The sequence below is a fragment of the Bombina bombina genome, chromosome 10 (assembly GCF_027579735.1).
Source record: "Bombina bombina isolate aBomBom1 chromosome 10, aBomBom1.pri, whole genome shotgun sequence".
NCBI classification, from domain to species: Eukaryota; Metazoa; Chordata; class Amphibia; order Anura; family Bombinatoridae; genus Bombina; species Bombina bombina.
The window spans coordinates 28,170,178-28,183,719 of NC_069508.1; the positions used below are offsets into that span (position 1 = coordinate 28,170,178).

The 13,542-nt window shown below is 39.3% G+C and overlaps 1 protein-coding gene across 1 annotated transcript in view; it reads left to right on the forward strand.

Annotated features, from left to right (window-relative positions):
* Nucleotides 1-13,542, forward strand: part of LOC128641111 (calcium-activated chloride channel regulator 1-like) — a 119,599-nt gene that overhangs the window by 71,674 nt on the left and 34,383 nt on the right. Inside the window, exon 6 of the mRNA XM_053693686.1 lies at nucleotides 11,846-12,073. Within this exon, the coding sequence (XP_053549661.1) occupies nucleotides 11,846-12,073 (228 nt within the window). The remainder of the gene's footprint in view (nucleotides 1-11,845; nucleotides 12,074-13,542) is intronic.

The window sequence follows — 13,542 nt, forward strand, 5'->3', positions numbered from 1 at the left end:
AATTGCGTATCCTATCTTTTCAATGGGATCTTTCTAACTCCGGTATTTAGAGTCGTGTATGAAGTGAGCGTTAGAATTCTAACGACAAAACTCCAGCCGCAGAAAAAAGTCAGTAGTTAAGAGCTTTCTGGGCTAACGCCGGTTTATAAAGCTCTTAACTACTGTGCTCTAAAGTACACTAACACCCATAAACTACCTATATACCCCTAAACCGAGGTCCCCCCACATCGCCGCCACTCAATTAAAATTTTTTAACCCCTAATCTGCCGACCGCCACCTACGTTATACTTATGTACCCCTAATCTGCTGCCCCTAACACCACCGACCCCTATATTATATTTATTAACCCCTAATCTGCCCCCCTCAACGTCGCCTCCACCTGCCTACACTTATTAACCCCTAATCTGCCGAGCAGATCTCACCGCTACTATAATAAAGTTATTAACCCCTAATCCGCCTCACTCCCGCCTCAATAACCCTATAATAAATAGTATTAACCCCTAATCTGCCCTCCCTAACATCGCCGACACCTAACTTCAATTATTAACCCCTAATCTGCCGACCGAATCTCGCCGCTATTCTAATAAATGGATTAACCCCTAAAGCTAAGTCTAACCCTAACACTAACACCCCCTAAGTTAAATATAATTTAAATCTAACGAAATAAATTAACTCTTATTAAATAAATTATTCCTATTTAAAGCTAAATACTTACCTGTAAAATAAACCCTAATATAGCTACAATATAAATTATAATTATATTATAGCTATTTTAGGATTTATATTTATTTTACAGGTAACTTTGTATTTATTTTAACCAGGTACAATAGCTATTAAATAGTTAAGAACTATTTAATAGCTAAAATAGTTAAAATAATTACAAAATTACCTGTAAAATAAATCCTAACCTAAGTTACAATTAAACCTAACACTACACTATCAATAAATTAATTAAATAAAATACCTACAATTACCTACAATTAAACCTAACACTACACTATCAATACATTAATTAAATACAATATCTACAAATAAATACAATGAAATAAACTAACTAAAGTACAAAAAATAAAAAAGAACTAAGTTACAAAAAATAAAAAAATATTTACAAACATCAGAAAAATATTACAACAATTTTAAACTAATTACACCTACTCTAAGCCCCCTAATAAAATAACAAAGACCCCCAAAATAAAAAAATGCCCTACCTTATTCTAAATTACTAAAGTTCAAAGCTCTTTTACCTTACCAGCCCTGAACAGGGCCCTTTGCGGGTCATGCCCCAAAGAATTCAGCTCTTTTGCCTGTAAAAAAAAACATACAATACCCCCCCCCAACATTACAACCCACCACCCACATACCCCTAATCTAACCCAAACCCCCCCTAAATAAACCTAACACTAAGCCCCTGAAGATCTTCCTACCTTGTCTTCACCATGCCAGGTATCACCGATCGTTCCAGGCTCCGAAATCTTCATCTAAGCCCAAGCGGGGGCTAGACATCCATCATCCAACAGCTGAAGAAGTCCAGAAGAGGCTCCAAAGTCTTCATCCTATCCGGGAAGAAGAGTAGATCCGGACTGGCAACCATCTTCTTCCAAGCGGCATCTTCTATCTTCATCCGATGAGGACCGGCTCCATCTTGAAGACCTCCACCGCGGACCCATCTTCTTCTTCCGACGACTTCCCGACGAATGACGGTTCCTTTAAGGGACGTCATCCAAGATGGCGTCCCTCGAATTCCGATTGGCTGATAGGATTCTATCAGCCAATCGGAATTAAGGTAGGAAAATTCTGATTGGCTGATGATGGAATCAGCCAATCAGAATCAAGTTCAATCCAATTGGCTGATCCGATCAGCCAATCAGATTGAGCTCGCATTCTATTGGCTGATCGGAACAGCCAATAGAATGCAAGCTCAATCTGATTGGCTGATTGAATCAGCCAATCGGATTGAACTTGATTCTGATTGGCTGATTCCATCAGCCAATCAGAATTTTCCTACCTTAATTCCGATTGGCTGATAGAATCCTATCAGCCAATCGGAATTTGAGGGACGCCATCTTGGATGACGTCCCTTAAAGGAACCGTCATTCGTCGGGAAGTCATCGGAAGAAGATGGGTCCGCGGTGGAGGTCTTCAAGATGGAGCCGGTCCTCATCAGATGAAGATAGAAGATGCCGCTTGGAAGAAGATGGTTGCCGGTCCGGATCTACTCTTCTTCCCGGATAGGATGAAGACTTTGGAGCCTCTTCTGGACTTCTTCAGGCATCGGATGATGGATGTCTAGCCCCCGCTTGGGCTTAGATGAAGATTTCGGAGCCTGGAACGATCGGTGATACCTGGCATGGTGAAGACAAGGTAGGAAGATCTTCATGGGCTTAGTGTTAGGTTTATTTAAGGGGGGTTTGGGTTAGATTAGGGGTATGTGGGTGGTGGGTTGTAATGTTGGGGGGGTATTGTATGTTTTTTTTTACAGGCAAAAGAGCTGAATTCTTTGGGGCATGGCCCGCAAAGGGCCCTGTTCAGGGCTGGTAAGGTAAAAGAGCTTTGAACTTTAGTAATTTAGAATAGGGTAGGGCATTTTTTTATTTTGGGGGTCTTTGTTATTTTATTAGGGGGCTTAGAGTAGGTGTAATTAGTTTAAAATTGTTGTAATATTTTTCTGATGTTTGTAAATATTTTTTTATTTTTTGTAACTTAGTTCTTTTTTATTTTTTGTACTTTAGTTAGTTTATTTCATTGTATTTATTTGTAGATATTGTATTTAATTAATTTATTGATAGTGTAGTGTTTGGTTTAATTGTAGGTAATTGTAGGTATTTTATTTAATTAATTTATTGATAGTGTAGTGTTAGGTTTAATTGTAACTTAGGTTAGGATTTATTTTACAGGTAATTTTGTAATTATTTTAATTATTTTAGCTATTAAATAGTTCTTAACTATTTAATAGCTATTGTACCTGGTTAAAATAAATACAAAGTTACCTGTAAAATAAATATAAATCCTAAAATAGCTATAATATAATTATAATTTATATTGTAGCTATATTAGGATTTATTTTACAGGTAAGTATTTAGCTTTAAATAGGAATAATTTATTTAACCCCTTAATGACCACAGCACTTTTCCATTTTCTGTCCGTTTGGGACCAAGGCTATTTTTACATTTCTGCGGTGTTTGTGTTTAGCTGTAATTTTCCCCTTGCTCATTTAATGTACCCACACATATTATATACCGTTTTTCTCGCCATTAAATGGACTTTCAAAATATACCATTATTTTCCTCATATCTTATAATTTACTATAAATTTTTTTATAAAATATGAGGAAAAAATAGAAAAAAACACACTTTTTCTAACTTTGACCCCCAAAATCTGTTATACATCTACAACCACCAAACAAAAACCATGCTAAATAGTTTCTAAATTTTGTCCTGAGTTTAGAAATACCCAATGTTTACATGTTCTTTGCTTTTTTTGCAAGTTATAGGGCCATAAATACAAGTAGCACTTTGCTATTTCCAAACCACTTTTTTTCAAAATTAGCGCTAGTTACATTGGAACACTGATATCTTTCAGGAATCCCTGAATATCCCTTGACATGTATATATTTTTTTTTAGAAGACATCCCAAAGTATTGATCTAGGCCCATTTTGGTATATTTCATGCCACCATTTCACCGCCAAATGCGATCAAATAAAAAAAAATGTTCACTTTTTCACAATTTTTTTCACAAACTTTAGGTTTCTCACTGAAATTATTTACAAAAAACTTATGCAATTATAGCATACATGGTTGTAAATGCTTCTCTGGGATCCCCTTTGTTCATAAATAGCAGACATATATGGCTTTGGTTTTGCTTTTTAATAATTAGAAGGCTGCTAAATGCGACTGCGCACCACACGTGTATTATGCCCAGCAGTGAAGGGGTTAATTAGGGAGCATGTAGGGAGCTTCTAGGGTTAATTTTAGCTTCAGTGTAGTGTAGTAGACAACCCCAAGTATTGATCTAGGCCCATTTTGGTATATTTCATGCCACCATTTCACCGCCAAATGCAATCAAATTAAAAAAAAACGCTAAATTTTTCACAATTTTAGGTTTCTCACTGAAATTATTTACAAACAGCATGTGCAATTATGGCACAAATAGTTGTAAATGCTTCTCTGGGATCCCCTTTGTTCAGAAATAGCAGACATATATGACTTTGGGGTTGCTTTTTGGTAATTAGAAGGCCGCAAAGTGCTGCTGCGCATCACACATGTATTATGGCTAGCAGTCAAGGGGTTAATTAGGTAGTTTGTAGGGAGCTTGCGGGGTTAATTTTAGCTTTAGTGTAGAGATCAGCCTCCCACCTGACACATCAGACCCCCTGATATCTCCCAAACAGCTCCCTTCCCTCCCCCACCCCACAATTGTCCCCGCCATCTTAAGTACTGGCAGAAAGTCTGCCAGTACTAAAATAAAAGTTTTTTTTTTTAAAAAAAAAATACATCTTTAGCATATTTACATATGCTACTTTGTAGGATCCCCCCTTAGCCCCCAACCTCCCTGATCCCCCCCAAAAACAGCTCTCTAACCCCCCCCCCTGCCTTATTGGGGGCCATCTTGGGTACTGGCAGCTGTCTGTCAGTACCCAGTTAACAATATTTTTTCCTCTTTTTGTATTTATTTTTTTTACATTTTGCTGTAGTGTAGCTTCCCCACGACCAACCCCTACCCCCACCCCCTCCCAGATCCCTTAGATTAGTTTTTGGGGGCATTTACTCCCCCTCTTCCTCCCACTTACTACATAATTATTTCTGTAGTGTAAGTGGTTCCCACCCGCTCCCTCCCGTGCACGCGCCCGCCCGCCGATCCCCCGTGCACGCGCGCGTGTCTGTGCGCGCCCCTGACTCTCCCGCCCCCGATCCCGCCCCCCTCTGTGAATCTGAAGCCATCGATGGCCGCCCACCCGCCTCCCACTGCAGCTCCCACCCACCAACGATTGCGGCCATCGATGGCCGGTGTAGAGAGGGCCACAGAGTGGCTCTCTCTGCACCGGAGGGGTACAAATTGTTATTGCAGGATGCCTCGATATTGAGGCATCCTGCAATAACCGGAAAGCAGCTGGAAGCGATGAGGATCGCTTCCAGCTGCTTTCCAAACCGAGGACGTACGCCACACGTCCTCAGGCGTTAACTGCCTTTTTTCTGAGGACGTGTGGCGTACGTCCTCGGTCATTAAGGGGTTAATAAGAGTTAATTTATTTCGTTAGATTTAAATTATATTTATCTTAGGGGGGTGTTAGTGTTAGGGTTAGACTTAGCTTTAGGGGTTAATACATTTATTAGAATAGCGGTGAGCTCCAGTCGGCAGATTAGGGGTTAATGTTTGAAGTTAGGTGTCGGCGATGTTAGGGAGGGCAGATTAGGTGTTAATACTATTTATTATAGGGTTAGTGAGGCGGATTAGGGGTTAATAACTTTATTATAATAGCGGTGCGGTCCGGTCGGCAGATTAGGGGTTAATAAGTGTAGGCAGGTGGAGGCGACGTTGTGGGGGGCAGATTAGGGGTTAATAAATATAATATAGGGGTCGGCGGTGTTAGGGACAGCAGATTAGGGGTACATAGGGATAATGTAAGTAGCAGCGGTTTACGGAGCGGCAGATTAGGGGTTAATAATAATATGCAGGGGTCAGCGATAGCGGGGGCGGCAGAATAGGGGTTAATAAGTGTAAGGTTAGGGGTCTTTAGACTCGGGGTACATGTTAGAGTGTTAGGTGCAGACGTAGGAAGTGTTTCCCCATAGCAAACAATGGGGCTGCGTTAGGAGCTGAACGCGGCTTTTTTGCAGGTGTTAGGTTTTTTTTCAGCTCAAACAGCCCCATTGTTTCCTATGGGGGAATCATGCATGAGCACGTTTTTGAAGCTGGCCGCGTCCGTAAGCAACTCTGGTATCGAGAGTTGAAGTTGCGTTAAATATGCTCTACGCTCCTTTTTTGGAGCCTAACGCAGCCATTCTGTGGACTCTCAATACCAGAGTTATTTTAAAGGTGCGGCCAGAAAAAAGCCAGCGTTAGCTACGTGGGTCGTTACCGACAAAACTCTGAATTTAGCCGCTAGGGACTGATAATATAAAGCTCACTGCTCAGATGAGATGCTCTAAAATGTTTCTCCAGCAATGGAAGATTCCTCACAAGATTATAGATAGGCAAATGTTGCTATATCTCTCTAAGAAGTGTTCCCTGCATTTCTGGATGTTCAGGACAGATAAGCCCAGATATAAAGCTGTGTATTTGAGATTGTGATTTTACAAATACTGATTATGCTTTGTAAAAAAAAAATTGACAAATTCATAAAGTGGGCTAAGCAGAGAAGTTCTCAGGGTGTGTCTGAATCTATAGTCATTATATATATATTTGAAGACCAAGAGGATTCACACTCTCACCAACGAGGAACAGCTACCAGGGTGTCAGGATGTCATTATATGCAGCAAAGCAAAGGATCCACACTCACTGAATTTTAACAAGAATAGTGATATATTTGGTGACGTTTGAGAGAACAAATTTCTCCTTCCTCAGTCCAACAGGTCTGGGGAAGGGAAAGTTTGTTCCTCGAAACATCACCAAATAAGTCACTATTCTTTTTAAAATCCATTAAGTGCAGATCCTTTTCTGTACTCTTACTCTCTCTCTCTCTCTCTCTCTCTCTCTCTCTCTCTCTCTCTTTCAGCTGTATGAAGGTGAAGTTTGCTCAAAATCCACAATTTTCTGTTAGAAAAGTAATGTGTACTAAACTTGAGGTAAATGCAAGTTAAATTGTAGTGAACACATTTCAATGTTATTTGTATCTGCTGCAAACTGAGACTTTGGCCTCTAGTTATCAAGCCGTCAACCTCAAATATGCTGGAATTCCGCAGCGTTTTTGTGGCGAGGCTGATTCGCTGTAGTTATCAAGCACCACAGCCCAGCAAAAGTAGAATATAGTGACGTAAGCAATGATCCGCAGGACTCAGTCAGACACAGATCGATTCTTACTTCACTCCATATGTTCCGAACGCAAGTTTGGCACAATCTGACTACTTTTGGGCGTTATCAAAAAACTAGCAGGTACGCTCGGCACTTTTCCGGTCCAGAGTACCTGGTTTTCAATCCGCCGCCCTGGAGGTGGTGGATCCCATAGGAATCAATGGGAGTCTGACCATAGCAAAAGCTCATGTTCGCTGCTGCCCGACATCCCATTGATTCCTATGGGAAACGTCTGCACCTAACACCCTAACATGTACCCCGAGTCTAAACACCCCTAATCTGCCCCCCTACACCGCCGCCACCTATATTAAACATGGTAACCCCTAAACCGCCACTCCCGGAGCCCACCGCCACTCTAATAAACTTATTAACCCCTAATTCACCGCTCCCGGACCCCGCCGCAACTATAATAATTATATTGACCCCTAAACCGCCACTCCCGGACCCCGCTGCCACCTACATAATACCTATTAACCCCTATCCTGCCCCCCTACACCGCCAACACCTATAATAAATGTATTAACCCCTATCCTGCCCCCCTACACTGCCAGCACCTATAATAAATTTATTAACCCTATCCTGCCTCCCCTACACCACCGCCACCTATAATAAATGTATTAACCCCTATCCTTCCCCCCACAGCGCCGCCACTATAATAAAATTATTAACCCCTAATCCTAAGTCTAACCCTAACACCCCCCAACTTAAATATTAATTAAATAAATCTAAATAAATATTATTCTTATTAACTAAATTAATCCTATTTAAAACTAAATACTTACCTTTAAAATAAACCCTAATATAGCTACAATATAACTAATAATTATATTGTAGCTATTTTAGGATTTATTTTTATTTTACAGGCAAATTTCAATTTATTTTAACAAGGTACAAAAGCTGTTAAATAGTAATTAACTATTTAATATCTACCTAGTTAAAATAAAGAAAAAATTACCTGTAAAATAAAAACTAACCTAAGTTACAATTACACCTAACACTACACTATCATTAAATAAATTATTCCTATTTAAAACTACTTACCTGTAAAATAAACCCTAATATAGCTACAATATAATTAATAATTACATTGTAGCTATTTTAGGATTTAAATTTATTTTACAGGTAACTGTATTTATTTTAACTAGGTAGAATAGTTATGAAATAGTTATTAACTATTTAATAACTACCTAGCTAAAAGAAATACAAATTTACCTGTAAAATAAATCCTAACCTAAGTTACAATTAAACTTAACACTACACTATCATTAAATAAATTAAATTAATTAACTACAAATACCTACAATTAAATACAATTAAATAAACTAACTAAAGTACAAAAAAATAAAAAAACTAAGTTACAAAAAATAAAAAAAATATTACAAGATTTTTAAGCTAATTACACCTAATCTAAGCCCCCTAATAAAATAACAAGGCCCCCCAAAATAAAAAAATACCCTACCCTATTCTAAATTACAAAAGTTAACACCTCTATTACCAGCCCTTAAAAGGGCCTTTTGCGGGGCATGCCCCAAAGTAATCAGCTCTTTTGCGTGTAAAAAAAAATACAACCCCCCCAACATTAAAACCCACCACCCACATACCAATACTCTAACCCCCTTAAAAAACCTAACACTAACCCCCTGAAGATCTCCCTACCTTGAGTCGTCTTCAGCCAGCCGGCCACCGATGGAACAGAAGAGGACATCCGGTGCAGCCGAAGTCGTCATCCAAGGGGCACTGAAGAGGTCTTCCATCTGATAGAAGTCTTCATCCATGCGGCGTCTTCAATCTTCATCCATCCGGAGTGTAGCGGACCCTTCTTCAAACGAGCTGACGCGGAGCCATCCTCTTCCAACGACGCCTACCCGATGAATGGATATTCCTTTAAGTGACGTCATCCAAGATGGCGTCCCTCAAATTCCAATTGGCTGATAGGATTCTATCAGCCAATCGGAATTAAGGTAGGAAAAATCTGATTGGCTGATGCAATCAGCCAATCAGATTGAAGTTCAATCCGATTGGCTGATCTAATCAGCCAATCAGATTGAGCTTGCATTCTATTGGCTGTTCCGATCAGCCAATAGAATGCAAGCTCAATCTGATTGGCTGATTGCATCAGCCAATCAGATTTTTCCTACCTTAATTCCAATTGGCTGATAGAATCCTATCAGTCAATCGGAATTCGAGGGACGCCATCTTGGATGACGTCACTTAAAGGAATATCCATTCGTCAGGTAGGCGTCGTTGGAAGAGGATGGCTCTGCGTCGGCTCGTTTGAAGAAGGCTTCGCTACGCTCCAGATGGATGAAGATTGAAGACGCTGCATGGATGAAGACTTCTATCAGATGGAAGACCTCTTCAGCGCTCCTTGGATGATGACTTCGGCCGCTCTTGATGTCCTCTTCTGTTCCATTGGTAGCCGGCTGGCTGAAGACGACTCAAGGAAGGGAGATCTTCAGGGGGTTAGTGTTAGGTTTTTTAAGGGGGGTTCAGGTGGGTTAGAGTAGGGGTATGTGGGTGATGGGTTTTAATGTTGGGGGGTGGTATTGTATTTTTTTTTACACGCAAAAGAGCTGATTACTTTGGGGCATGCCCCGCAAAAGGCCCTTTTAAGGGCTGGTAATAGAGCTGTTAACTTTTGTAATTTAGAATAGGGTAAGGCATTTTTTATTTTGGGGGGCTTTAATTTAATTTATTTAATTTAATTTATTTAATGATAGTGTAGTGTAGGGTTAAATTGTAACTTAGGTTAGGATTTTTTTACAGGTAAATTTGTATTTCTTTTAGCTAGGTAGTTATTAAATAGTTAATAACTATTTAATAACTATTCTACCTAGTTAAAATAAATACAAAGTTACCTATAAAATAAATTTAAATCCTAAAATAGCTACACTGTAATTATTAATTACATTGTAGCTATATTAGGGTTTATTTTACAGGTAAGTATTTAGTTTTAAATAGGAATAATTAATTTAATGATAGTGTAGTGTTAGGTGTAATTGTAACTTAGGTTAGTTTTTATTTTACAGGTAAATTTGTCTTTATTTTAACTAGGTAGCTATTAAAGAGTTATTAACTATTTAATAGCTATTGTACCTAGTTAAAATAAATTGAAATTTGCCTGTAAAATAAAAATAAATCCTAAAATAGCTACAATATAATTATTAGTTATATTGTAGCTATATTAGGGTTTATTTTAAAGGTAAGTATTTAGTTTTAAATAGGATTAATTTAGTTAATAATAGTAATTTTATTTAGATTTATTTAATTAATATTTAAGTTAGGGGGGTGTTAGGGTTAGGGTTAGACTTAGGTTTAGGGGTTAATAATTTTATTATAGGTTGCGGCGGTATAGGGGGGCAGGATAGGGGTTAATTAATTTAATATAGGTGGCGACGGTTTAGGGGGGGGCAGATTAGGGGTTAATAAGTTTAATATAGGTGGCGGCGGGGTCCGGGAGCAGCGGTTTAGGGGTTGAACAATTTATTTAGTTGCGGCGAGGTCCGGGATCCGCAGGATAGGGGTTAATAAATTTATTATGGGTGGCGGCGGTATAAGGGGGTGCAGGATAGGGGTTAATAGGTATAATGTAGGTGGCAGCGGGGTCCGGGAGCGGCGGTTTAGGGGTTAATACATTTATTATAGTTGCGGCGTGGTCTAGGAGCGGAGGTTTAGGGGGTAATAACTTTATTTAGTTGCGGGGTCGGGGTCTAGGAGCGGAAGTTTAGGGGGTAATAACTTTATTTAGTTGCGGGGGGCTCCGGGGGCACCGGTATAGGGGGTAGAACAGTATAGTATAGTGTGAGTGCTTAGTGACAGGGGTATTAATAAAGCTGTAGAAAAGCCGAAGAGCAGCGAGATCGATGTGTGATAACTATCACAGTCCGCTGCTCATCGCCCCGTACTTGGTGCACGGCTTTTGGACAGCTTTTTTAATAACTTTGGCGAGCGTATTTAGGTCCGCGGCGGCGATGTGAGGCGAGCTTAGGCGGGCATATTGGGCCGGCTAATGCAAGCAAATTACGGAGCTTAATAACTAGAGGCCTTTATATCAGTGTCAAGTGCCCCCTGTTAACTTCACTCTCCCCTGTGAGGTTCTATATCCTAGAGAACCTAAATTATTTTTGTGAAAGTCATTTCTCATTTCTCTGGGACTTCCAGGTTCCTCTCTTTTTCTTAGAGAATTTAATTAGTTTAGCCTAGCCTGGGGAGTCTGCACTATAATTTCTCTCCAAGCTGGAGCATCTTTGATCATCGGGCCCCTAGTTACCAAGGGATGCTAGTGTTAAAAAAAAAAAACATGCCCTACAGATAGGTCTGTTAGGAACATGTTATTGGTAGGATTTAAAAAAAAAAAATAATTATGAAAATGAAAGTCAAGTTTTTTTAAACATAAAATACATTTGTGTACCTTCACATTTATTTTGTCCATTTTTTCTGTTTTTTTTTTTTATTTCAAAAGATGTGTTTTTTCTACTTACCCTAGAGAAACATCATGCTGCAGAATCCAGAATCCAGAACCCTCGGCCTACAGTATGCTACGTAGTGATTGCTTGATTAGTGTAGTAGCTGACTTATTTCTGTCCCTAATTTTCCAATGTAATGGACATAAGATAAACACACCCAAGAGGTTGTTTAAGGAAGCTGTCTCTGCATTGGAAACAATGCATATTGTTCTAATAATACTTTTAAAATATTTAAAAACATTTATTGCTGTGGTATCCAAAGCTCATACAAAACAATTAATGTAATATGTAAGTCATACTGTATATTCCATTGGAATATAAATTGTACGCAATTATATATATATAAACTTTTTTTTTAAAATTAATTTAGGTATCTAAGTTCTGTGATGCAAGCACACATAATATAGAGGCTCCAACCTTACAAAACAGAATGTGCAACTTGCGCAGTACTTGGGAGGTCATCATGAATTCCACTGACATTACATCTACTCCTCCATCAAGTAACCCATCTGTACCTGCTCCTCCTATGTTCTCCCTATTGCAGCCCGGCGACAGAGTCATCACGTTAGTACTTGATGTTTCAGGAAGCATGGCCACTGTAAGTATTCCATGCATTATTTGCATTCTCTGTATATACACAATTCATAGTTCAGCTTCCTATTCAACATTGTTAAACATTTTCTAAAATATATAGCAAATTGTTCCTTATTTGTCACAAATAACACAATTATCTACCTCCAACATTTCTAATTTCTTACTGGGATATGGAGTCTAGAGGGGCCCCATGATATAAAGGAGTCTTAACAATTCAGGCATCCTATTATATAAAAGGCCAAGGCCCCTAGTTATCAAGCCGTCAACCTCAAATACCCTGGAATTCCACAGCGTATTTGTGACAAGGTTGATTCGCCTTAGTTATCAAGCCCTGCTGCCCGGCAAAAGTAGAATTTTGTGACGTAATCTTCGATCCGCTGGACTCAGTCCGACACAGATCGATTCTTACGTCACTTCAGATGTTCCGAACACAAGTTCGGCACAATCTGACTACTTTTGCTAGTTATCAAAAAACTACCAGGTACGCTCGGCACTTTTCCGGCCCAGCGTACCTGGTTTTCAATCCGCCACCCTGGAGGCTGCGGATCCCATAGGAATCAAAGGGAGTCTGACCATAGCGAAAGCTCATGTTCGCTGCTGCCTGACATCCCATTGATTCCTATGGGAAATGTGTACACCTAACAACCTAACATGTACCCCGAGTCTAAACACCCCTAATCTGCCCCCCCCTACACCGCCGCAACTAAATACATTTATTACCCCCTTAACCGCCGCTCCCGGACCGCCGCAACCTACATTTTACATATTAACCCTTAATCTGCCACCCCCTACACTGCCGCAACTAAATAAAGTTATTCCCCCCTAAACCGCCGCTCCTGGACCCCGCCGCAACTATAATAAATATGTTAACCCCTAAACCGCCGCTCCCGGACCCCGCCGCCACCTACATAATACCTATTAACCCCTATCCTGCCCCCCCTACACCGCCGCCACCTATAATAAATTTATTAACCCCTACCCTGCCGATCCAGGACCCCGCCGCAACTAAATACATTGTTTAACCCCTATACCGCCGCAACCTATAATAAATTTATTAACCCCTTTCCTGCCCCCCTACAACGCCGCCACTATAATAAAATTATTAACCCCTAAACCTAAGTCTAACCCTAACACCCACACACCCACCTAACTTAAATATTAATTAAATACATCTAAATATTATAACTCTTATTAACTAAATTAATCCTATTTAAAACTAAATACATACCTTTAAAATAAACCCTAATATAGCTACAATATAACTAATAATTATATTGTAGCTATCTTAGGATTTATTTTTATTTTACAGGTACCTTTCAATTTATTTTAACTAGGTACAATAGCTATTAAATAGTTATTAACTATTTAATAGCTTACCTAGCTAAAATAAAGAGAAATTTAACTGTAAAATAAAAACTAACCTAAGTTACAATTACACCTAACACTACACTATCATTAAATAAATTATTCCTA